This window comes from Mya arenaria, chromosome 11, assembly GCF_026914265.1.
Source record: "Mya arenaria isolate MELC-2E11 chromosome 11, ASM2691426v1".
NCBI lineage: Eukaryota > Metazoa > Mollusca > Bivalvia > Myida > Myidae > Mya > Mya arenaria.
The window spans coordinates 57,563,717-57,591,051 of NC_069132.1; the positions used below are offsets into that span (position 1 = coordinate 57,563,717).

General features: G+C 34.7%; 2 protein-coding genes across 3 annotated transcripts in view; both read left to right on the forward strand.

Moving 5' to 3' along the window:
• The window catches only part of LOC128207941 (protein TALPID3-like), a 99,740-nt gene extending 88,316 nt beyond the window's left edge, over nt 1-11,424 (forward strand). For both annotated transcript variants that reach the window (XM_052911151.1, XM_052911152.1), the window contains 10 exons: nt 611-771; nt 1,745-1,890; nt 2,153-2,370; nt 2,866-2,957; nt 3,165-3,311; nt 3,872-4,184; nt 6,336-6,530; nt 6,816-6,932; nt 7,886-8,027; nt 8,814-11,424. In XM_052911151.1, coding sequence (XP_052767111.1) covers nt 611-771; nt 1,745-1,890; nt 2,153-2,370; nt 2,866-2,957; nt 3,165-3,311; nt 3,872-4,184; nt 6,336-6,530; nt 6,816-6,932; nt 7,886-8,027; nt 8,814-9,012 — 1,730 coding nt within the window. In that variant the 3' untranslated portion in view covers nt 9,013-11,424. The remainder of the gene's footprint in view (nt 1-610; nt 772-1,744; nt 1,891-2,152; nt 2,371-2,865; nt 2,958-3,164; nt 3,312-3,871; nt 4,185-6,335; nt 6,531-6,815; nt 6,933-7,885; nt 8,028-8,813) is intronic.
• A 5,655-nt stretch (nt 11,425-17,079) lies between these two features.
• Nucleotides 17,080-27,329, forward strand: LOC128209159 (zinc transporter ZIP9-A-like). The gene is made up of 7 exons (XM_052913061.1): nt 17,080-17,235; nt 18,407-18,512; nt 19,199-19,402; nt 19,850-19,936; nt 20,856-20,941; nt 21,413-21,547; nt 21,791-27,329. The coding sequence occupies exons 1-7, from the start codon at nt 17,140-17,142 to the stop codon at nt 22,034-22,036; spliced, it is 960 nt and encodes a 319-aa protein (XP_052769021.1). The 5' UTR covers nt 17,080-17,139; the 3' UTR covers nt 22,037-27,329.
• The last annotated feature ends 6 nt before the right edge of the window (nt 27,330-27,335 follow it).

Below are 27,335 nucleotides of genomic sequence, written 5' to 3' on the forward strand. Positions count from 1 at the left end.
CAGTCAGTTTCATACATGTCCAGCCTCAATTTCTCAAAAAGTCTTAAGTCCCCTATAACAGGATGAAGCTTAGCACTTTTGTTTTGGTACAAAGTGTTCATATTCTGCGTTTGAAGTGTTTTTAGACCCTTAAAATAAATTATTTGAAAGACAATTGCGATAAACTGCTCTTTGTTTGATATTACAGAGATATAAAATGCAGTTCTAAAAGAACCGCAGGTGCTGTTTGATGCAATTATTCCCTCTAATATCCTATTTCTATTGAACTGTCAGTAAGAAATTATGTGGGAGTATAATCAACTTTGGATTTTAGTGAGAAATTTCAGTTTCAAATGGCAAGTGAGATTTTGCTATTGTAATGTCCTTAAAATGGATTTGCTTTGTAAAGATGATAATTAATTATTATGCCATCTTTATTTCTTGAATAATCAAAAGTGAATAAATTCTACTGACAGATGGTAACACATCCATTTCAGACAAGCACCAGCTAGTTGAAGACCCTGCAAGCAGTAAATGGTCCTGCCATGAGGTGGTCATGTCCCCGGGCTCTCGGAGCCCTGAGCCTTATAGGACCCACATGAACCCTGACCCCTTCCCTTTATAATTGCAGATAAGCTCCAGCCATATGTTGACCCAGCGAGTAGTGTTAGGTCTCGCCATGAGGTGACCACACCCCCGGGCTCTCCAAAGCCTGAACTTCACCCCCAGGAGCCCACAAGACCCTTGACCCCACCTGACTTCTCTCCCAGACTGATATCAGAGGAACCAATCGTAAGTGGGAGATTGCTCTTTGAATAATAATGATTTATGTACATACCATAACAATTATGTAAAAAAGACTAAAATAAAAAAAAGGAACTTATCCTTTGCGAAACCATTATTGTCCAGCCTGCTTGCAGTGAGCTTTACATAATCGCCACAATGGCAGTTTGGTGTATATGCATCTGTATGTGCGGGCATCCATTCCTTTTGGGCTCCTCTGGGCTGTGACTTGAGAATGCATTTTTTTTTTTTTTTATTTAACTTGGAGAACCATGAGAAGATGGCGTGTTGCATACAAGACCCATTACTAAAGGTCACACTTTTTTATTGTTCGAAATTCTTTTTTCTTTTTTGGTTCTCCGGTCTGTTATTTGGCCATGCATCAGAGATTTTATAATAACTTGGCTCAAGTAATCACCATATTAAAGTTTGGTTAGTGGTCACCAAGCCAGACAAGTGGGTTTTCTCCGGGTACAAGGTTTCCCCCAAAACACAAGACCACATTCTCGCGCAACATCGTGCCAACGAGAGTGATTAATTTAAGTTGCAATAGCTTGTTTCACAGTCGTTGTAAAATCAAATAAGTTTAAACTAATCATACTGTGAAAATACCATGTCATATGCAAAATCCATGTCTGATGGTCAAAGGTCAATATTAGGGACCATTGGTCAGATATTTAATTATATGTTTTGTCTTGTTCAAAATCATTGTCATGCATAGCCATCAACATTCCAACAATTAAATTCAAGGTTAAAGAGAAATCTTTCTTAGAACTGTTCCATAGTTTAGACATTGGCAGGCTTGACACTGCTGGCATTTTGCCATCAAACGTCTAGTTACTTTTCCTAGTATTTTCGAAGCCTTGGTATGAAATTTTATATGATGTGGGAAACAGATGTCTAAGGTGGAAATTCATTTGTGGTCTACCAGATAATTTACATATAGAAGCTATTTCAAAATGTTAAATCTTGTATCCTCCAGATTATCCAGTCTACGGCCCAAGCAGGCACCAGTCTGGACCGCTCCTCATCACGCCTGACCAAGGTGGGAAGCCCGAAGTCGGGAACGTCCCCACAGGTGACAGAACTGGCCGAGGAGGAACTTGCGGAGGATCAGCCTAAAGCTGTGTACGTACATGTAGCACCCAGACTTTACAAAAGGATTTTTAGCTCATTTTTTTTTTAGAAGAAAAGTAAAAGTATTTTTATCCTTGGTGTCATTGTCATTGTCTAGGGCCTAGAAAACAGGGACCTTGGCCATAACTTAAAAAATGCTATAGATAAACTAGTTATAAGCATTACTGTGAATCTCAGATAATCGTAATCGTCTGACTACTTGTTAATATTTAGCATGTTAATTATCCTTATCTTTTTTAATGATATTCCCCAGTGTATTCACTGTTGCGGAGACACAAACAGACAAGTCATCAGAGCCTCGCCCACCACGTACCCCCTCCCCAGCAAAAACCCGTTCCCGGACCCCATCAGAGTCGAGCTACACGGGATCTTCCTCCTCAATCTCCGACACTTTCAACGAGTGCGTCTCTGAGGGACAATGGCTCATCAATAAGAGTGATGGGGAGATGCCAGACTTTCCCATTAATCAAGGTAAGACTGGAATATTTATGTGCCATTATTTTCATTACAGTGCTGTTATAGCTCTTAATGGTGTCATTTAATATTTGATATTACTGATAAAAAATTGTTGATAGCTAATAGTTAATATTTAATGTGAAAGCCTTGGGCCATAACTCATAAAACCATTTCAGATTTTCAAATGAAACTTGGTATACCAGAGACAATACCCACATGTTTAGCAAGGCGCAAAACTGTGACTTTTATAAATATTGAGAAATGCCCCTTGTTCAACTGAAAACACAGATTAGCATTAGCGCGCACCCTGCGCGCTCTAATCATAAGTTTTATCATGCTTTCGTCAATGGATGTGCATTTTCCCTAAGAAAATTGTAAATTCAAAAGTAATGTTTCGGGAAGTAGAAAACGTAGACCCATACAAACAATGTTCATTCTTCCAAAATAAATCAAGGTGCCTTTTTCTACAATAACAATGTTGTTATAACCGATGTATGTACTATGTTTTAGCTGCAGTACGTGAGAGAATGTTGCGGCAGTCTCAGCGGAGGGTGGACATCAGCTCAGCCAGCACATGGAAGGACATTGATGATGTAGACCTTGTATGTGTTTTTTGTAGAGTTCTTTGAGACAGAAATTCTGTTTCTGATCTAGACAACATAAGCACTGAAAAGATCCGTCATGTTGTATGACTATAGTTGAAAACATATACTCAATTAGCAACTAATGGGTTGGGGTACTGTACAAATGATAAATTCCCTAGGCAGTCAAAACAAAAAGGAAAAGGGACACAATTTTCATAATTTCAGGAGGATATGAATGAGATGTCACGCAGCGAAGGAGAGTTTCTATACAAGGCAGATTTTCCACCAGAGAAGGACCCTGTTCTGGACCTGTTAGCCAGGTTACAGAGTGCAGCGCCTCAGTATGGCATGTATAACATGTCAAATAGACAGGTAAGGGGAATAACCACGGTAGGGTTTGTATAGTCAAAGGGAATTCCTGTACAAGGCAGACTTCTCCCAGAGAAGGTCATTGTTCTTGAACTCCTAGCCAGACTACAGAGTGCAGCACCTCAGTATGGCATGTTGAATGTGTCAAAAAGACAGGTAAGGGGAATAACAACGTAGGGTTTGTATAGCAATGGGGAGTTCCTGTACGACTTCCCAGCAAAGAAGGACCCAGTCCTAGACCTGTTAGCCAGGCTACTGATTGTGGCCCCTCAATATGGCATGTATGACATGTCACATAGACAGGTATGGGGGATAGCCACTGAAGGTCAAGCAGAGTAGGATAAGGTTAAATGTTATAAACTGCTTTCTTACACATCAATAATTAAACACTTACTTCATGTCCATTTCATTGCATTGGTAATTTTATGAGAACTGAAATAAAAACTATTTCTCAAAACTAGTAAAATTTCAAAGCTGTGGTATTTTAGTTCCAGTATCAGTCACAAACAAGAATAGTAATATAAAAAGAAGATTTCTTTACCATAAACTATTTCTCCTATCAGGTGACAGATGTGTTGAGTACCACAGGCAAAAGCGAGGGAGAAGTGATCCGCGTATCAGCAGCACCCCGTCACTTTGAGGAGGACCAGATCTACCCCGAGCGGGACGAATCACCCGCAAGGTCCAAACCTAAACGAAGCAAGTCACCAAAACCCACCAAATCTCAGCGCACTAGATCTCCACAAGGAGGCGCCACCTACAGCCAGCGGGAGGAGTCGCCCTCGCCCCACCGAGGCACGCAGTCCCGCCCCCACCACAAACGAGCACCCTCCCCCTCATTTCGTGCACAGTCACCCACACGAGTTTCATTCGAAGGTTTGCATTGTTCATTTGCACACTCACTCATTCATATTATATACCGTATTTTCTCGACTATAAGACGGGGAAATTGGGTCCCGATTTTTACCCCCAAAGTAGGGGACCCGTCTTATAAGCGAGTCGATAAAATATTAAAAAAAGATTCAAGTCAAAATCAGTAAAATTTTAAATAGGGTATACGTCTATCCAGTATATCGTCTGCTGATACAAGTATGGGGCAATTAAGTAAACAACAACACGAAATCTCTTCACCGAGCGTGCTCTGACGTCACACAGTGTACCGTTATCTGCACCCCATTTTTTCTCATGGCGCGTGTCAGTATAATTAGTTTGACAGATATATCAAATCAATAAATTGGAATCTTAATATGATGTAGGTACCTAACTGTCAATTTGATTAAGCAAATGACAATGCGAATATGAATCCTTTATGTTCGTCGCCAATCAAGGGACAATATTGCCTAAAGCATTATTGCTAAACAAACACCAATTCATGCCTCGGCTTTTTGCAGTTATGTTATTGAAGCCATTTATTTTGCCGAAGAACTTCATTGGTGTCTTCAATAAAAAAATAAACTAAAACAAACATATGTTGTTATTGATTAATTATTACAATGCCGATAAGTAACGACCTGTCCTGCAAACTTAAACGCGTAACCATGTAATCATTTTTAACCTACCTCCAAATAGAGAGCTCACAGTTGACCACCATTTTCTTTGAGTAAAACAAAAACAGTTACTGGGAAAGTCGATAATTGTCCATTGAGCTTGAACATTTTTACACATTAGGAAGAATTTTAGCATTTTAGATTTGCTTAAAAATTGACCCCGTCTTATAAGCGAGTCGAAACAAAAAGCACCAGATTTCATGGGCAAAGTTAGGGGGCTGTCTTATAAGCGAATCGCCTTATAGTCGAGAAAATACGGTATATAAGCAGAGGATGTATACTGTTAAATAATTGTTTGAGTGTAAATTTCACATACATTTAGCTTCATTTCATCTGTTTTAATTAATGGCCATTGTAAGATCGGTATCAGTAAAATTGAATTACTATTAATTCAAAGTATGCTAAATCCTTGTTGTTAGACAGATGCTTATTTTATGATTCCGAGTTTTAGCACGTTCATATTATGAATTGTTTCCTGTGTGACATGATTTGCAGTCATTAAACATTGACATTATCCATAAATTGTGATCTTTGTGGCACATTTACTGTCTCAGTTTCAGTCACATCTGTGCAGTTCATTGTTTTGAATGTAATCATGAAGAGTGTGGTTTTATGATTAACTTTGCACATGCTGTTTTAAACACAGACAATTAATTCAAATAACGGGTTAAAATAGATTTAATGTCCTACACAACAAACAGTTCAAGGGCATTTTTTTAACCACAACAATTATTTTTTATTTAGAACATTTTACATCATATAAACACGTTTAAATCTTTTGAATTGATTAATTGCATCATCTCAAGGTTTTTTTTGTAAAACAATTAACTACAAATGAGACTTTTACGCATGAAGTAACACTTTGAAGTAAATCTTACTCATAAAAAAGGGTAAGAGCAAGGGAAGCGAGTGAGCCCTCTTCTTAACAAATAAGATATTACTGAAAGTTAGGTTATATTCTAAATTAAATGGCAAAAAAGAAAGATATAAACTAATGTCAGAATAGAAAACTAAAATAGACATAGTCTAGAATATCAAAGTGAATGAGGCCATTCTAAAAAAGTTGTTTATTTGCAGTTGGTGGGCTGACTTTTAGGAAATGAGGTCTCAAAATATGAGATGGTGCTGTCATCATTGCATGATAAACTTTAAACATAACCATTACTCAAAACTCAACTTAAATGATATTAGTATGAAACTTGGTGCACATGTTGCAATAGACTATATAAAACTGTATGTTTTACGCAAGGCTCTTATCTCTGGTTTGAATAAAGAATGATGAGTTATGCCCCTTTTCCACTGAAACTAGCAATTATGTTTGCTAAGAGGCAGTGCCATTTACCATTTTGTTTTTTATTAACTTTATTTTCTGTCTACATACTATGCATAAAGTCTGGTTCAGGCCCCTGAAAAACCATAAGTTTTCTAAGGATTGCCTGAGTTAACATTCTGACAAAAGACCAAACCTTTCTTCCTTTAGATGATATGCAGCAGCCCCCTCGCTCCAACAGCCCCACTAGGGGAATATTGAAGCGAAGCTCTACATTTGAGCCCCAAGGGTCACTACGGGACTCTGGGCGCTCCCTGGGCTCCTCTGGGGGTCGTCTTACCCCCGGGGCCCGACAGCCCCAGGCCAAGGGCATGATGATGGCAGGGGGCAGGACAACATCCCCATGTAAGTGTCTTTGATTGAGTAGTCCAAGTTCTGTTGTACCTTTTTAAAAATAGTTATCTCCCTTTCTTAATAGTAGAATGAATATGAAATGTGTTTTGGCTTAACCTTTTTTTCAGAATATTACAGGTATTTTTTTAGTTGCTCATAAAATGTAATACGTCCTGTGTTCTTAGAATATGCCTTTATACTAAATTATTTGTATATTAATACATTATATTTCGATACTGTAAATGAAATTCATCTTTCTGTTCACCATCTTTAAACATTTTTTTAACCCTTTCCCAGCCAAAGGTCCAAAGCACCGCCCTCCCCAAGTTGGCAGATCATCTGAACTGCGAGGATCAGGTGGAAGAGTTCGCACCAGCGGTGAGGAGCTAAAAGACTCCCTCGAAAACACAGGAGGTATGCTTATATTATATCTGGCATATTTGTCAAGCTTATCACTTCTTTCATTGCTTAACACAATCTTGCTGACATACTTAAATTATCTTAGCATATATGAAAGTTGTCCAAAAATGGAATATAGTTGTTATTCTGGAAGACATAATGAATGAAAAAACTTTATTTAAATTAATGCATATTTTATTAAAATACAAAGGCGAAAAAGATAGATCACACATTTTTTTCATGTTGGCTAAGTAAGCTATACATGCCTTTACATAAATTACTTTTGAGGAACAGAACATGTGGCTAGCTATAATAAAGTTGAACTGAGATTGCTATTGCAAAATGAATTATTGAACAAATATACATTTATTACGGTATATACATGTACCCTATTCTTGGACAACCCTTGTATATATATATATTCTAAATGACACAAGCCTTAAGGTTACACACCACCATTGTTTTTCCCTATATAATTCAATGTAAAATTATAATTTTTAGACAACATTTTAAGGCATTTCGAGCGAATGCAGGCTATGATAACCACATATATTCATAAAGTACAAGCTTTAAATTACATTTTAAGCCAATAAAAAAGGGGGATCAAGTTATTCCTAAGAAAAATCACTCCACTTGAAAAACAAACTCTAAAAATTGCACCGTCCGCCATGACAGTTCTTCCAAAATGACCTTTCAACTATAGGGCAGCGGTTTATGCTTTAATCTCTACTCTAAATGATAAATCAAGCAAGAATATATACTTAAGGTATAAAAGTTTCAGGAATAATGATAGTTTTGATTTACAGTGTATTGAGCATGTGAAAACATGTCTATCAAAGAACATTTTTTTTTTATTGAGAATTTTCCACACAACGGAAGTACATATGACGTAATGGTGACGTCATTCCTATAATATATCAGTCACTTTTATTGAAAGATCTTGTAGATGTGTTTTGAATGTTTTTCAGGCAGCAGTTATTACAACAGAAACATGACTCCTGACCAGATGAACATGGACGCTCTCATCCAATCAGGATACTTGTCACAAAGCTTCAGCCAATCAGAAGGTGGGAGACAAACAGCCTCACTCAGAAACTCAGCTGATGTCAGGTAACAAATTGTGTTAAAACTTATGTGGACGTACTTGTATCATTTAATTACAATGAACTGAATAAATATTGAGATGATCAAATACATGTAAATGAAATGAGGTTTAGAAAAACACTCACATTAGCAAATGTAATATTGATTTGAATTTGTTTGTTTGTTCATTGAGTTTATCAAGGTCTGCCCAAGCCTATTAGCTACATTATGGCTTAACCCCGCTGTGATGCCATCATGAGCGTTGTGTTTAAATGCCATAAGCCATATGTGACATGAGATTGAAGTGACTGCAAATCCCAGTTAATTCTAAACATTTGAAGACTTGAGGAAGCAGAGTGAGATACAAGAGATCGTGTAGCAATGCCCTAGCTCATTGCAAAAAGACCTCTTGGTTCTTAAACGTGCTTGATGTGAAGCACTGATACACGGGATACAACTTTCCTTGGCTTTGCCAGTACTGAGTTCACCATTTTCCCACTACCACCCTATTAATGCTGAGCGCTATGCAAGGGAGCTACTGGTACCATATTGAATGTCTTTTAATTTGGCAAGGCCAGGTTTTGAACCTTCAACCTTTCATTGATATGAATAATAAATTGATTATGATTTTATAGACAACTACCGGGTATGTTCATAGTAGCTTCATTCAGTTTGTTATAGAGAGCACAAACCAATGAAATTACCAGTAAGTTGATAAGACTTTTCATTTAAAATGTAACACCTACCATGAATGTATACCAGTATCCTGTTTCAGTTCCTGATTTACAACTGATTGTTTTCTCATCCTTACAGAGGAAGTCGCACTTCAGCTAATGGCCAGAGCAGCCTGGGATATTCGTATGGCACGGAGAGCTCCATGTCAATGTCGGAGATCCAGCGCCTGGCAACAGGGGGAACAGGAAAACTACAGATGTCATTGACCTTACCCACTGGCCAGGAAGAAAGCGACCTTTCAGAGATCGACATCACTGATGGGGGTAGCAGGAAATAGTGGCCAACATAGGAAAAGGGGACCAACAAAGGGAAATAGGGGCCAATGTAGGGAAACAAGGACCAACATAGGAAAATAGGGGCCAACATAGAAAAATAGGGGCCAACTTAGGGACCCCTCATAGTTATTTACATTAAAACATAAAACATCATATCCAAAACCTCACAACACAGCATAGATGTATTTGGAATTGTAACCAGCATGATTATGTACAATTAAATTTTTAAACAAGATTTGCAACTATTTTATCAGAGTCAGGCTTACAGTTACCAGCTTATGCTTACCAATATGTTGACCTCTGATTTTGTTTCAAGCACTGGTAACTTAAGCTGGGAAATATAAATTTTGGGCAGACTCATCTGTCAGGTTGACCCTTATTCATATCTCCTCCTAAAATATTGGATGCAGGATTTGGTCGATGTCTAGTTTTTGTACTGATAGGAATATAAAAGAATGATAAAATAACATTTGTCAATTACACTGGAATTTTATTTAAGAGGAGGTTTTACATACATATTGTATTATAAAAAGGTCACTTGATGTAAAAAAAATCAGTGTACTCTTTTGTAAATAGACAAATATTGTTTTGATCAAAATGTAAAAAAACACACACAGAAAATAAATGCATGTTTGTTTATGGGATATGAAAATCTGCTTGCTTTAGGTAAATTGTTTGTTTACATTCCTGACAATTTGTACAATGTATGTGCTTATAAAAATATTATGTGTATTTAATATGAATTGTATATTTATTTTATTTATAATTGTGTGACTTACATGTGAACATGTACAGTGTAGTTGAAAATCTCATATTTTGGACCGTCCATGAATTTACATGAATTGTGTTGTTGTTGTTTTCGCAAGCAGATCTGCTAGTTATGATATATATAATCCATTATAAAATTTCTGTGCCTTATACAGCACTGTCAGTAGCTTTAGATTTCAAGAAAATAGGTTATAAAAGGGACTCGCTCACAGATTTAATTTTGTTAAAAAAAAGAATCAATTTAACTAAAATTACTTTTCTGAAAAAATACCAACACATACTTTAATGAGCAAATACCAAACCATCACTGGCAGATGATCATTTGAAACAGAATTTTAAAAATCCAAGCTTCAAATAATACATTTGTATTACTTAAAGGTTTTTGGCAAAAAAGAGCATTTTTCTGTCACATTTTCAATTACTATTGACAGTTGAGCTCTTATTTGAAGTTCTGTTGATGTTTTATCACATTTCACATGAAATTATTGTTTTCGACGTCTGCCTTTGAAACATAAACGAGATCCTTTTAGAACAGTAGTTTCGTTGACAAGTTTTACTTTGCCTATCATCTTTGTAAGATGAGCGTTGGCTATTGGCATGTCATAAATGGATTGAGTCTTCTAATAGCAATGATGTTATGCTTTCCCTTTTAAAATCGTCAAATAACTTCAATACAACAGTAAATGCATGTTGTTAAAAAGAAGATAAATGCTTTTTATCACAAATGATTTAAGTGTATTTTAATACAAGCACTAACTGTTTTCTTATATTACACAAGTGTAATTCAGTTTGATATTGACATAATTTCTCAAAATTCAGTTTCAAACTTTAAATGGAAAAATAAATGATCTATTTGAATCTTTATTTATGGCAATGAATGTGTCAGAAGCTTAAGGCTCCCTTAAATCCATTCTTAAACTTGTTTCGTAATATTTCGTTTTAAATGGCATCTTGTGTAAGATCCTTAGATATGTACAAGAACTTGTATTTTTGTTGTTGTTTCGGACAAAAACTACATTGTAAGTTCAATGTGCTGACTAGTTCTTTAAGTGAACTTATACTTAAACTATGTATGTCTATATCAAATACCTGCTGCTTGCATTGCGCAGAGTCATTACCTAATAAGAACATTATAAGTTTAACTGATTAAAGAATTCCGGGATTAATCAATTGTTATAAGAGTTTATGTAATATCGCTGACCTTTCATTAAATAAAAGACTGAAAGTTTGGGAATTATTGGCTTGATCCAGTTTATGGTGGAATAACGAAACCGGGAAAAATGTCAACTATCTTTAAACCTTTAATTGGCCTGTATTTATGTTTTATGATTACATTTAGCTGTGATATTAGTGTTGTACAGTGGATCTCCTGGATAAGGAAAGTTCACAATTGTACATGTACAATGTAGATATTTGCGTAATTTGAATCTATATATTTATTTGTAAATCTTGGTAATGAATTTACTATGAATTTATAAAATATATCTGAAGAAAAGAAACAAAATAAGAACCTTCATGTATATGTACTTTCTAATGTGACTTTAAAGAAAATGAAATTGGACAATATGTACAAGTTATTTTTTATGTTTGATGTATATCTTTGGAGTTTCTGCAAAACTTAGATTTAGAATTAAAAAAATAGTTCAAACACACACATAACTTTTGTTTTTTATTTCCTTGCTTAAACAAACCTCATACCAGTTAATAAATAATTGATTATACTGAGCAATGGACAGAAATGTTGAGATGATGTCAAATGAGCTTACAACTCCATGTCCTGTACATGTATATTAGATTTGATGGAGGCATTAAGTGTTCACTTGTTTTCATATACAGACAAACAGAAGCATAAACACATGTTGTAGTTGATGCACGTGTACATGAATGGCTCCAAATGAAGGTACACAGAAGCCGCTTTGTCCGTCCGCCCGCTTACACCATGTCTCATCCGTAACTATTTGTAATCATTTTGCCATGATTTGGAAGGGTACGTCTTAGGATATTTGTAATCCTTTTGCCATGATTTGGAAGGGTACGTCTTAGGATATTTGTAATCCCTTTGCCATGATTTAGAAGGGAATGTCTTAGGATATTTGTAATCCCTTTGCCATGATTTAGAAGGAAATGTCTTAGGATATTTGTAATCATTTTGCCATGATTTGGAAGGGTACGTCTTAGGATATTTGTAATCATTTGGCCGAGTTTTGGAAGGGTAAGTGTTGGGCTATATCCTTTTGCCATGTTTTAAGGGATGTGTGGAGTTTGGAAGTATTTGCTCTTTCAAAAACCGAAAAAGATACTTTCAACATACAATTTTGATAAACGTCTCCTTGCGCCTTAATGTCTGTTATCGTTCGTACGTTTCCAACTCAATTACCTCTGAGACTCGATTTGATGCACATGGCAAAATCGATAGAGTACAACAACAGCATATACTATTGAATTGCATTTCAACAACGTGACCAACTTATTGTATTAAAATAAGTGCTAGTTTTAAACAACAGCAATTTAAACGCGTTTCATAATGATAACATTTACATGTATTTACATCGATAATTGCACCCCAACATGCCAATCAAAATGAAATTATGTTGCATCGGGACATTTGTCTATGCACTGGTAAGTAAAACAGGCAACTCTTTCGGCTTCACAAGCGAGCATAATCCATACTGTGTGTGTTTGTTTTTCAAATTGCAGTTGATAATACCGACTATAGATTTCCAGTGCTCATTTCAGATCGGTTACGATTCTGAACATTCCGCGACAATCAACGTAGTTCCAATCGTAATTGCTCATGTGTGTACTAGTCCGAAAACCATCAAATCCTAGTATATATCTTGCAAATGGATATACTATTTATCGTTCTTGTATTTTAAGCGAGTTCCTTACACAATTCACAATACACAACAATCCCTACCATTTTAGACGATTGGCGATTGCTTAATTAAAGTCGTTCAAGTAACAATGCAAATGATATCTGAATTGATCGTCCTTTTGTATTTAGAATGAGAGACAAAGAAACCCAGAGCTGTGGCTTCAACCCATGTCGGGTTTCAGCCGTAACTTTTCATGACATCAATAACCGCCTTGCTGGCTTTGGCTGCACGTGATTTTTTTCTATTACCCCGTCCCTTACTTCGTTTGTCAGGCTTAACATTATCATGTGTCCCATGAATATCAATTGGAGGCAGCGTTATCCGTACCGTTTTTTCTTTATCTACCAACATTTCAGGACTGATTTGTCTTGTCGATACAGGCGACTTCAACCGTTTCGTCTGTTTGTCATATCCTGATTCGGGATTAGAGTTATTGTTGTATGATCTGTAACTGTCTAGACTCTTGTCCGTCACTGGGGCATCACTATGATCAAGCCTCAGGCGTTCGTTCGAAACATACTTTGCCTTAAACGGAAATTTACAAATTTTAAGTGGATCTTTCCAGAACTGACTCACTGTCAAAGTTTGTCTTCGCTCCTGGCCTGAAATCATTACACTATTGTTAGATGTACCATCACGAACAATTGTCTTACTCCGTTTACCAAGTTCCATTATTTCATTAAATTGTTCCTTCGCTTCCTCGTCGCCAATGAGAAGTCCACTGGTTTTACCCCGTTCTAAGACCTGAACAACTTTTTGTTGTCGGCGATATTTAGGATTCTTTCTTTCTATATCATTTTCAATCTCTCGACGGTAACTGTTCAGTGGTTCTCCTTCATAAATTCCGTACGGATATCGGTCCGAGTCTTCCCAGAATGTTTGCTCCCGTTTCGTCCTCAACACCTTTTGCGTGCTTCGCGCCACCACCAAGTTCTTTTTCAACCTCTGACTCTTCAAGTAATATTTACCGTTCAAACTCCGTTCAGCCTTGCTCAAACTCTTCACATAAACGTTTAGTTTGTTTGTCTCGCTGTCCTTGTGAATCAGAGACAACTTCCGGTTCCATTTCAGTGTTTTTCCAAGTGTCTTCAGACGCGGCTCGTCAAGTTCCGGTAAAACGTTTGCTTGCATCTTGCAGGCGCCTGTCTTCACCTGAAAGCGTAACAAAGCATTTTACATGGTCAATTCATGTACTGTAACAAAAAAATAAACACGTATATAATTTCATTTTAATTCTGCTTTAAAAATTCTATCACCAATGGTATATGCGATTGATATTATGAAGCACAATTTAATAGATTCCTTCGTATCGATGTGTTAAGTGTGCAACATGACAAAAAATAACCTTATTTAATTATCTGTATGATTACGTATTTAATTATTTGTATGATTACGTTTAAAACAGATACTGCTTTTACTTACGGAGAAAAATAAGGTCTAACCTAGAAATAACATCTGTGTGTAGAAGATACTATTGCAAATACGAAAGTAAAGCTACAACTCAAAAATTATATGGTAATTAACAGATTCACCAAAATTAAATAAATTGTTTTAATATATCAAAACGGATGAATAAATGTCGAAAACAATGGTTCTTGTGGAGGATACCGAGCTTAATTTTAAAGAAAGTTGCAGAAAACATGGTATTTCTACCTGATCAAATGATAGTAGATCACAGTAAATATTTTATCACTCACCAATTATTTAATATATTTGCGTTTTCAGCTATTAAATGCACGGTTACAATCTTGTAATCAGTAATAAATATTTTCCACAAATGCATTATTTAGTAAGTAATTAAAGGTTTATCACTCAAAATGTTAGTTTGTTATACATTTGTAAGTATTGATTTTGAACAAGAGTGTCACTTTGATAAAATATTTACCAATATGCAGCTTCCTTTATTGAATGTATCCGTTATAACATTAGATCCGTTTAAATTCTTCTAGTCTGAATACACCACTAGTCACCTATTTTTTAATCGAAGCTCATCAGACGTGGATTATTTAACGATTAACCTTATTAAATGAAAGTTTATTCTTCTAACATTATAAGATTTCGATTTTTTATACTTAGCCTCATTAATATTTAATGATTTGATCGAGTTAATCCTGATATAGCTGACGTGCATGCGGTCAAATTAAAAGTAATCCCGCCAATAACAAGTTAGTAATGGTAAAAGGTTCTTAGTATGAACTTACAACAATAACTGGTTTGATGCGACACTTGTAATCGCATAACCAGTTATTTTGCGTAAGTACATACAGTTGAACACCGCTATTCCGAACACCGTTTATCCGAAATTTACAACCTTTAACTTTTTAGTGGTCTAAATACTATTTTGTAAACTACCCACTAAGTGGGCCAGCCACTATTCATATCAACTGGTTAACCAGATTAAAATCTATAATTAAAATCGATAAAGGCTGATGGTTGATTTACTGAAAAAAATGTATTGGCAAATTTAAATGATACTGTCTTCTAAAAAATATGTTGACCACTTATTAATTTTATTATTATATATATATAAACGTTAAGCACAGGACGTATATTATGTATCTATATAAATAGATACTACAAACGGTTGCTAAATTATACATGTATAATTTCAGAAAAAAATAATTACAAAAATGGTGCTGAATGCACACAATTATGGTTTGACATGAACCTTGTAATTATATTTATCAAACAGTGTACTTACCGTCTTCAGCTATTTGAGAGAAAAGTTTCAACTTCGAATATTTTATTTGTTATCAGTAGAAGATTAAATTCAAATAACCAATTTATTTATCGACTCATTTTCGTAATAAATGTTGAAATAACCAATATGAGGAAATATTTCTGTTCATAAATACTCAGGTTATCCTATATAAGTATAATCGTCACTCTAGGTAACGTCTGTTCCTTTTATTTTGTCACGTTCAGTTTACATATTGTATTCACTTTGATTAAATTTCGACTTCTCTAGGTTTGACAAATGACTTCGTTGAATGGCAAAAAGTTCATTTTGGACACAATGGTCAATTTGGTACGTTACATAAAATTTACTGCATTACCTTCGATTGAATCGTTTCTTCTTCTTTTTTGTATATGTTTTGGCTCGAGTTCTTATTTTTCTCATTGTTATTTTTTTTATCAAAAATAAGCAGAAATTTGTCACACGACAAGCTTGTTTTGCTGTAGTGGTTGTTGTTGCTGCTGCAATTGTTTTTTGTTGTTGTTGCTGTTTTTGTTGTTGTTGCTGTTAACAAAAATCGTACATAATTATTTAGAAATATTCAATGTTTTAATAACTAGGCATTTTAGTTAGGGGGCGGGGGCAAATACATGGCGTAATTCCCTATCAATACATGTATGGTACAGATGGTGAAATAAATGTATACATTCATTCAACGATGACGACGAGTAAAGAGGAGAACATGTGAGAGAATGGGTGAGATAAGTGAAGAGGTAAGGGAAATTCCAGTGCATGAGGGTGTCACTACTTCCTCCCTTTGAATCCGGAATGTTAGTAAAAACATGTTAAAAATACCCAAAGACTGCTTTGTTAATTTAAATATTGGCTTCTTTGGTTTTTATTTATTAAAAAGGTCTTCAGTCTTTAATTGCTTAGGTGGTTAAGGTGATGGTCCTATATACATATTTTCCCTGACATGTGGTTGATTTATTGATGATGGATTCATTATAGGTTGATGCTTGATTGTTTGATTGGTTGATTGATTGATTGATTGATTGATTGATTGATTGATTAATGAGTGCTGCTTGTTTACTTAATATACACATAGTAATACAAAATACCGTAGCTTAAATATTTACATTAGAATATAGCTTCAATTTACTTCATACTATATCATAAAGAAATGTATTGTAACATCCTTAATTCTAAAATATATACAGGATGATTAAATGACTACAAAATAGTCCGCGTATTTTGGGGAATAAACTATTGATGGTAGCTGGACTAGAAGGTAAAATAATTGTGCAATAACCTAGGACATGGCCCTTGAAGGCAATCGTGCTTAAGTTGTGGAAATTCATTGCCAATAAATAAACCTAAACAACTGGAGAACGTGACATGGGGGTGAATCCTTAGCAGCAAGTTAAATTGAAATGTATTGCATGAAGAACGTGTAAAGTACATGCAGACCATTTTTGATGTATATAAGTCTATATAGAAATATAGTTTGAAAGTGAATTTTTTCAACGTTTCAACCTGGTTGTTTCTTTAAATTCATGTATTTAGAAGTTATATGAAGCCATTTTGTGCATTAATGATAACAATTTTATTCGAATTTGTAAGTTGCAACGGCAGGGGAGCTAACTGCGTTGGAGCTGGATTTTCCTTTGGGTTCATTAAAAATATTTCGTCCAATTATTATTTCTTGTGGGTAAAAGATCTGTCAAAGTTTGGTACCCGGCTTAATCGCGATAGTTTGTATTGAAACGGAAACAATTACGTCTACATGGCAGTAACATAGACAAAAAATGGATGATATTTGGACATTAATTTTGCTCTCGTTAGCCATGCTAATTGGCTGCTATTTGTCAGGGATGATTCCACTGGCAATAAACTTTTCTGAGGTATTGAATTTTAGTTTCCTCTTGACTTAATCTATAGAAAGTATGCTGTTGACAGCTTGACTAGCTGACGCACTGGTAAAATTATTTTACTATGTTTACTTTATTTCTATTTAGCCTATTTGCACAATAAAGGTAATACACGTTCTACACAACTAAGGGAATAAAGTGATTTGTAAGACGATGCAATGCCGTCACACGACTGAGCAAGATGTAGAAATGTGTTGTCTTCTATGAATTATAATTGTGCTGTTGAAACTAGTCTAAATCATTGTACGTTGACGGATTTTTTTTTACGATTTTTGATATGGCAAATCATTCACATACAAATTGTTTTGTACCAAAAGTGGGTAGTTATCTAATCAGGATTCCGGCTTAAAGCATATTGCGTCTATAAAATATCATAAAAACAAGAAATATTACCAGATAATGTTATTTTATATTAGTTCCGTACAAAAAAATAAATATCCAACAAATAATCATGAGTTTGATAGGTTTTTCTTCACTTTATTCTGTTAAAACATAACGATATATACATGAAGGGCACCTGCAAGGCTGCAGTTCACAGTTTTACAACAAAATATGAATATAAGGCCTAAAAAAAATACTTTTGGTTCGGGTTACCCGACCCTACCTACAAAATAGGCGCCGACCCTACCGTTTTTATAGTCAGTATGAAGAAAAAAATGAGACACTAAAAAAAATTTTTTTTTTGTTTGTTTTTTTCGTTTTTTTTTTGCTTTTCAACATGTAGTTTAAACCTTAACTGCTTATACAGAAGATAACTTTAAAACCATTCTCCAATGATGAAAATGATATTCTTATATAAAGCCTAATAAAAAAAATAAATAAAAAAAAGCCTACCTACCCTACCTATTTTTGAAAAGGATGTAACCCTAACCAAACATTTTGTTTTTTTAGGCCTAAACAACATTTCAAACATAAAATGCTTGGGTGGGTGGGGAGGGGGGTGATTACAACTGACTGGTGCACTAATATACAATAATCACATGTCAAGAATATTGTAACTTGACAAAAGACTATTGCAGATATTTTAATATGATTAATATTGCGAAGAACACTTTCATTTGGGCATATTTTGTTTGATGCAGATTTGCATTGAAATTAAGGCGTTGTTCACAAATTTTAAGTACCAAATGTTGTAAAATTTCAGGACAAGCTAAAGCTGGTGACAGTGCTGGGGGCTGGGTTACTTGTGGGGACTGCCCTGGCTGTCATTATCCCAGAAGGAATACATGCAATGTCCATGGCTACGGAACGTATGTAATCAAATAAGATCACAGTTTTGATATTCTCAGACTGCAGACACAATTTTTTTTATTTAGAAAGTAGCCTTTATTTTCATTTCGCTAAATGCAAAATCAGCAATTAAATGATAAAACATTTCATTATAATGCATTGCTACTAGTTATATTTTATTTAAACAGCTTTAGGAAATTGCCACTTGACCTGCAGGCTGTACTTAAAATAATTAGGGCACTTCAGTCAGTGTGATGGAATGCTTACAGTTTTAGAAGCAATTTTACTGTGCACTAGTTTAAAACATAGTCTGTATTTGCAATCACAGCCAGTCATCAAAATGAATCTTTTTTTTACAAAAGAGTTTAGCATAAACAATTTCATCAAACCCCTGCGATATAAAACTGGATTTTGAGCAAGCCCGAAAAAAACACCAGTGTAGAGCTTGTGGAATTTTGCTAATTTTGACCAATCTACAGTGATTAATTTTCAAATCTACATCCATTGGATTCACATTTTTGATAGCCATGAGTAATATTCACATTACTTAATAATTCTTTGCCATTGTGACCTTACTGATGCACATATTAGAGAATAGTTGGTCCTGAGGTAATATAATGGCCTTAATTGTTATATAATCGGAAACAGGCATAATGAATCACTGTGTAATAATATGTAATGCTGTATCTGTATAACACACTTTCAGAGGAGCACATGGAACACAAGGCAGTGAGCCACCCGCACAAGGAGCCAGCAGGTGTTGGGACGGAGACTGAGCATGACCATGACCATGATCATGCCATGCTGGATGACCACTCTCTCATCGGAGTCACCCTTGTGTCTGGATTCATCTTTATGCTCCTTATCGACCAAATTGGCGGGGGTGGCCATCATATACACGCACCAACAGGTGGGAAATTCTAACCGTGTTGTTTAGGGGGTTGTTGTTTTTATAACAAACAATGACAAAGAACGTATAAAGAAATAAGTTGTGAACTATCGATGCGTTAAAAAAATTATTGGTAGACATTCTAGGAATAATACTTGTGCTCTCATACTCCTTGAAAATTTTCCCTCAGGATTCATGCTTTTCTGATTAAAGTGTGAATTCTGGAATCTGGCTGGTGTTCAGATATTGTTTAAATTTATGTATTGTCACATCAGTTTCCCAGTATCTGTTTGTATGAAGAATACCATTTAGGCTTTTTTGATCCTTACAACAAGGTTTTAAATATAGTCCATAGGCATCATTGGTTGGCAGGGATAAGGACGTTCTTTTGCAAAATGTGGTTCAATTTCTTCTATATTTTTAACATTTTTCTTTGTATAGTAATCATTGTAACACTTTATCTTGCAGACACCGAGGTGGGAGGAGTACCAACCCTGGGTCAACAGAATCGGCACAAGATCACCGCCACACTTGGCCTCGTTGTTCACGCTGCTGGTAGGTCAGATACTCAACCACTTAGTGTTTTAATGGTAGTTTTTAGCTTGACTATTCGAAGAATAAGGGGATATATACAACTTTCCCCCATTTCAGGATCTGTTTATAGTTTTAGGGGTAGTTGGCATTTTTTGGCATAAGTTCAAAACCCTTCATTTAATTCACTTTATACTTCAAACAGTTGTCGAGGACCATCAAACAGTAAGGTTAGATAACTCCATCTTATCCTAAATGCAAATTATGGCCTCTGATTGTCTTAGGTACTTAGGTTAAAGTTTTATGGTAAATTGTGTCTGGTTTAAGTTGGAATTTTCACTTACAACTCCTATACCCTTCATTCATTTCAAATGATGGCCTTTGATTGACTTAGAAAGTTTGGTTAAAGTTAACTTAAAGGGCATTTAACCTCCATATTATCCGTATACAATTTATGGCCCTTGATTGACATTTTTTTACTGTTTTTGACAGGCACATATAACATCATTAATGGATTCATTTGGAAGACATAGTGGCGCATAGTTGAGTGCGCTGTCCTTCATGTACGACAGCTCGTCTTGACATTTTTATTTTAATGACAAAAAGGACAAACTTTCATTTACAAACTTCAGTGCTTTGTGCTTTTCCTTATTTCTCAGTAATAAACAGGTTACGTTTTACAAAGAGAATTACAATTTTAATTAAACTTTGACATATTTATAAAAAAAGACAATTAATTTAGCTGCAGTCTGGTATAAGTTTGATAGTTCTTTTTCTCCAGAATTGGGAGAGAGGACCTAGCTTTGTTCATGTATTTTGGAAGAGTGTTTTGAAACCCCTTAATCTCACGAAGACTGTTTGATAGTTTCTTGTACCATCTATATCCAATTACAACTACCTTGGTGTTATGAAATCTGAGAAATGATCAATGCATTCCATACAGCTGATGGTATAGCGATGGGGGCTGCAGTGTCCATGTCCACAGCCCATCTTACCCTCATTGTGTTTGTCGCCATCATGCTGCACAAGGTCAGTTTATATTGCCAGTAAAACCAATAACTTATTATTTGTAAGAATTGGAACTTTTTCAGTTATCGTACTTACACATTTAGCATGATTTATTTCTGATCTGCATTTAATGAATTCTGCATGTTCTGAATAATTATATATGTTTTTCATATGAATGAACTGCATACATAATTTCAAAGAGTCACAGATGTCAGAATCATGCCTTTCAGATGTCAGTTTCTATTAAGATTAAGCTACCCAAACGAAAGAACATACAACTTTTTAATCAGAGAAACTACTGATTATTCATATATATAAAGACCAATTTCTTCAGTGTTGTATAAGAAATGCTTTTTGGTCGAAAATAATTTAATCTTGATATGCAATTGGCACCAATCAGTATATTTTTCGGTTTCTTCCTGCTCTATGTGTTCAGTGACAAGCCTTTGTAATATATCTGCATCCATCTCAATAATCACAATTCCTTTCCAGGCCCCTGCCGCATTTGGTCTTGTCTCCTTCCTGCTCCATGAAGGGTTTGATAGACCAAGGATCCGGCGACACCTGCTCATTTTTGCCGCAGCTGCTCCTATTGGTGCCATTGTGACTTACATGTGCTTGAATCAGGTGGGATATGAAAATTCAATATTTCTTGCAATTTTAAGAATCTGTTTGATAGAAATTTTAAGCTACTGGGTACGAAACCAAAGCTGCTTTCGACTTACAAACAATTCATCGAAAGCATTGTCTGAAGCAGAGTATTGAGTTTTTAAAAATATATGTTCTGTTAAGTTTTCTTGTTGATTTGAAATATGTTTATATTCTACGGTTCTATATTTTTTAATTGTATCAAATATGAATCTTTTTCAGAAAAGTCTGGCATCTTTAAATGACATGCACACCACGGGAATAGCCATGTTGTTTAGTGCGGGCACATTCCTATACGTGGCCACAGTCCATGTTTTACCTGAAATCGCAAATCGACAGACAAAACAGACGTTACAGGATGGTTCGATTGTTATACATGAACATAAAGGATTTACAAAACTAGATCTGGTTGCGTTAGTGACTGGCGCGGTAGTTCCCGTCATTTTAAGTATAGGTCATAAACACTGAGGCCAAGTTTGATGCTCATAATTGTTAATATATATATATATAAGTTATGTTTTGCATTTAATAGGAATAATTTTAAATACTTACATGAAGTAAAGCAGTCCCATGATTCTTAACAGGAAATGCCCTTAAAAATGAACCTCATCTAGCAAAAATAGATCTTACAGCTAATTACCAGTCTAGCATTTACAGTATCCCAAATATGTTTTACTCAAATCATCAGAAGTTATGATTACAGTACCCATGACCATTAGTGAATGTCCACATTTGAACCCAAATTGGTATCATCCAACAAAGCAGACGTAATAGGATCACTGAGATGTGATATAAAAACAAAGAGGATATACGCGCCATGGTTGGTGATTTCTATTTCAGACCCAGAAAACTATGTTGTCATGTTTTTGCTTGTTAGGGTTCTAAGAGCTATTTCCGTTTGTCTTGTACTTATTAAGATAGATTTTGTGTTGAGTATATATAATTGTAGTCATTATGTCAGAAATGTAGTCTAAAAAATAAGCAGAAGCCAACTTTATGTTGATAGTAATGACCAATTACAGTCATGTTTTCCACACAGTTTTTTTGTTTTTAATATTTCGACTCTGTGTGTGTCTTTCATTGAACAACTATTTTGCAGACTGTAATCAGGCTTTTTGGATTGGAAATGCTCATGCCTATAATTATATCAGACAGGTTTATCAAATGAGGGTGGTAGATATTATATTCTCTATCACATCAGGGTGGTAGGAATTATAATGGCCAGCACATGAGGGTGGTAGATAATATATTTTACTAGATCATTGTCATCAAATGTAATTTGTGGAAGACCTTAATCATGTCTCATTCTATAAGAAATAATGTGTCAATCTTCTGTGTTTTGAACTTAGTACAATGTCCTATGTTTAACAATCAGATGGTTGTTCTGGATGCTTGCTCTATATGTAACTTGTTCAGTTGGTAAATATAGATACTTGTTATTCTGGCAAGGGTCGGATGGGGGTATTCGAAAATGCTAGGTGCTATTTCCTTCAATAGTAGAGCACAAAAGGAACTAGATCCCTTCTAGGATTCTTGTTATAATGACTCCTAGATCCTTTATCACAGAAAAACCCAATTTCAAATTGACAGCAGCCAGTGATTTCGCCGAGAATTGATGTGCCTTCACAATGTAGATAAAATATAAAAATTGAATATATATTATGAACGTGTATAAATAATATAAATATTTGTTCAATGCATTTTCTTATTATGTTTTGAACTTGAAATCATATAAAAAAGTATACAGAAGAAAAAACAACAAAAAAACACACACTTTCATTTGTATATTACATGGTCCCACTCATGTTTTGATTAATAGGGTAATGGTAGATTTACATGTTAATTTTGCCTAAGGTATTGGTAGATTTACATGTTAATTTTACCTAAGGTAATGGTACATTTATGTGTTTATTTTACCTCCTAACTTGCCAATTGTTTTGTGCTATTTTATTTAATGTGAATTTGTCACTATAAATAAAAAGAAAAATATATTTGTGGGCATTTTTTATAGAGTCTGTCATACCTTAAAGGTCCAGTTTTAAGCCTTCTTTAAGTGATAATTAGCCAATGAACAATACACAGGAAATTTGGCATCCTGTTAAGACACCTGGCCCCAATATCAAAAATACTTAAGTCAAATCTCTATCTCAATATCAACTCATTTTACACCATAACCTCAAATTGGGAAAAAATCTTTAAAAAAATATGTTTTTACACTTTTCAAATTCTCTCATAGAATAGAATGTTGATATTTGACAGCAAAAAATGTAATAAGTACAACTTCTTTTTTTTAGAAATTACTTAAGTACAATTTTTGCTCTAAGATTAGTTTTCATTAAAATACTGACAACAGGTTTTTATCAACACATTCTATGTGAAAATAAGTTTTTAAAAAAATTAATAGTAAAAGAAAATAAACTTTTTCAATCTTATTATTCTTTTATGCTGTCAAATGAGTTCAGATTTTATTTGAGATTTGACTTGAGTATTTTCGGGATATTGGGGTCAATAAACAGGGGATACTTTTCTAGGGAATAGCAAGAAAAAAATATATGTTCCTTTTAATATAGTTTAAGACTAGGCTTTAAACATGATATTCTTGTAAATCATAATTCTAACAAATTGCATTTTGAATTGTAATTTGTAGGTGAAATGAATATTTTAAATCGGTCATATATAATATCATACTTACAGACATATATTTATTGTTGTATCTCATCAAATAATAATTATTTCTGTGCTACATAAATTACCATGTCATGTAAATCCAATTACATTCCTTGTTCCTGGAACCATAAGGCTAGGGGTCTATCAACTTCAGCTGGTCAGGCCCAGTGCACCTGGGCGACCACTTTAAATTGATCATTTTTCCAAATTATGTTTTGTCCAATAGGTTGGAAGTAATTTTCAAATCTGACCTACTATTTTTTGGTAAATCAGCAGTCAGTCATTATTAATTGTAATCAGGTGAATTGGTAGATTTCAACAGAGGCTGGGTCAGTAGACAAAATATAATCTCAAACACTAAGCTGGTTGAAGGGTTGATAGTGTGCATTAACAAATAAGTAGGCTGAGTGTCTGCGACATCCAAGCCCGATTGTTTTGGTAAATGCATACTTTTAATCTTTAACAATTACTAAATGAATATGAGCAAACATTAACCATTTTAATATTCAAAATTATATTTTGTCTACTGGTCCAGTCTGTGTTTTAATATATGAAAGTAGATGCATTAGATATATTAAAGTAGTATTTGTTAGTAGATATAATAAAGTAGTATTTGTTAATGCACACTATCAACTCTTCAAGTCAGTCAAGGCTGACTGCTGATTTATAAACAGAAATGTGAGGCAGATTTGAAAATACTGCCAGCCCACAAAGTATACCATAATTTCGAACATAAAATGATATTTTTGTATGCATAGTCAAGTTTGTAGTGTTGTTTTAGTTATATATAATAACAGAAATCTGAGTGGATAAACTTGTCAGTTCAAACCACTTTTGTGTCTTGAATATTTATGTTTTCTTCAAAAGATCTCAACAATATTTTTTCATTCTTTTGTAACACTATCAAAAAAAATTTCCTTCGTAGATAATTAGAAAAGGCTTCTTAATATTTGTTTGGTAAAAATAACATTTGTCTAGTCTTTTAAGAAATTAAAATAAGTTCAAGTATCTGTTGTATTTAAAGAATTTCATTTGTATACCGTAAATGACTTATATTTGACTGAAAGTTTATAATTGTTTTGTTTTTCTGTTCTTGAACAGTAGTTTAGTATTTCTCTTGTGATGTGTATTTAATTTCAACTAGTGTTAGTACCATCACATTGCAAAAAAAATACATAAAGGTTAATAATGTTTCATTTTATTATCCTTTAAAATAATTAATAAATGAACTTCACATAGCTGTAGAAATAATCAGTTTCTACTTTTTAAGACAATCTTTCTCATTATGTTAACATACTTTGCAGAATTAGAAAGGTCATTTTAAGGTCATGTGTATTATTCTTATTAAGCACTGTGCATTTAATGTAATAATTATTATTTATTGTTTCTTCACTAAACCATTTATTAAACTTTAAGCCACGCGTATATCCCGGCTCACATCTGTAGTATATAATAATATACAATGTATGATACTATCTGGTTCTGTGTTTAAAATTGTTTATATTCCTGGATAATATGCTTAGAATCTGTGTATGGAAGGTGTTGTTTTTATAAAAGAGGGAAAACTTGGTATGTGTCTGTACTATGTACTATGTATTGTTGCTTCAGCTCCCTAATTCTTTACCATATGTTTGAGGGTGTTTTCACTTTTCTGTAACTTACCTTTTCACTAACTGCTCATAATATACTAGTAGATCATTTCTGTACAGACTGTTTCTCTAACTGTCTTCCCAGTTAGTGTACATGGCTGTCCTTGTTTTCATTTTTGTGTTTATTGCTGTATCATTTCTAAGTGACTCCATTAATTTTGAGAAAAATAATAAGTGATATGTGAGACGGGTCAGTTTATGTGTAGGTTTTAACCTTGTTACATATATAAGCTTGTAATGACGTAAAAAACTTTAAAATGATGTATCATATGATTATACAGTAATAATAAAAGTGATACCAATACAAACCATTACCACTCCAAAACCATACCACTACAAACTGTTACCACTCATAAGTTGTACCAATTCAAACTCGTACCACTCCAAAATCATACCACTACAAACTGTTACCACTCCAAATTGATACCAATTCAAACTTGAACCACTCCAAAGTTGAACCAATTCAAACTTGAACCACTCCAAAGTTGAACCAATTCAAACTTGTACCACTCCAAAGTTGAACCAATTCAAACTTGTACCACTCCAAAGTTGAACCAATTCAAACTTGTACCACTCCAAAGTTGAACCAATTTAAACTTGTACCACTCCAAAGTTGAACCAATTCAAACTTGTACCACTCCAAAGTTGTACCAATTCAAACTCGTACCAATCGAAAGTCAAACCAATTCAAACTTGTACCACTCCAAAGTTTTACCAATTCAAACTTGTACCACTCCAAAGTCATACCACTTCAAACTGTTACCACTCTGAAGTCGTACCAATTCAAACCCCTCCACTCTGAAGTTGTACCAATTCAAACTTGTACCACTCTGAAGTTGTACCAATTCAAACTTGTACCACTCAAAAGTCATACCACTAAAAACTGTTACCACTCTGAAGTTGTACCAATTCAAACCCCTCTACTCTGAAGTTGTACCAGTTCAAACTGGTACCACTCCAAAATCATACCACTACAAACTGTTACCACTCTGAAGTTGTACCAATTCAAACCCCTCCACTTTGAAGTCGTACCAATTCAAACTCCTCCACTCTGAAGTCGTACCAATTCAAACCCCTCCACTCTGAAATTGTACCGATTCAAACTCCTCCACTCTGAAGTCGTACCAATTCAAACTCCTCCACTCTGAAGTGGTACCAATTTAAACTCATCTACTCTGAAGTTGTACCAATTCAAACCCCTCCACTCTGAAGTCGTACCAGAAGTCGTACCGATTCAAACTCCTCCACTCTGAAGTCGTACCAATTCAAACTCCTCCACTCTGAAGTCGTACCGATTCAAACTCCTCCACTCTGAAGTCGTACCAATTCAAACCCCTCCACTCTGAAGTCGTACCAATTCAAACTCCTCCACTCTGAAGTCGTACCAATTCAAACCCCTCCACTCTGAAGTCGTACCACCAATTCAAACTCCTCTACTCTGATGTCATACA

Excerpts from the sequence above, each read along its gene's own strand:
- LOC128209159 (XM_052913061.1), top strand. The coding sequence starts at position 17,140 with ATGGATGATATTTGGACATTAATTTTGCTCTCGTTAGCCATGCTAATT. Across the intron at positions 18,513-19,198 it reads AATGTCCATGGCTACGGAAC|AGGAGCACATGGAACACAAG; the intron begins GTATGTAATCAA and ends ACACACTTTCAG. Across the intron at positions 19,937-20,855 it reads CCTCGTTGTTCACGCTGCTG|CTGATGGTATAGCGATGGGG; the intron begins GTAGGTCAGATA and ends CATTCCATACAG.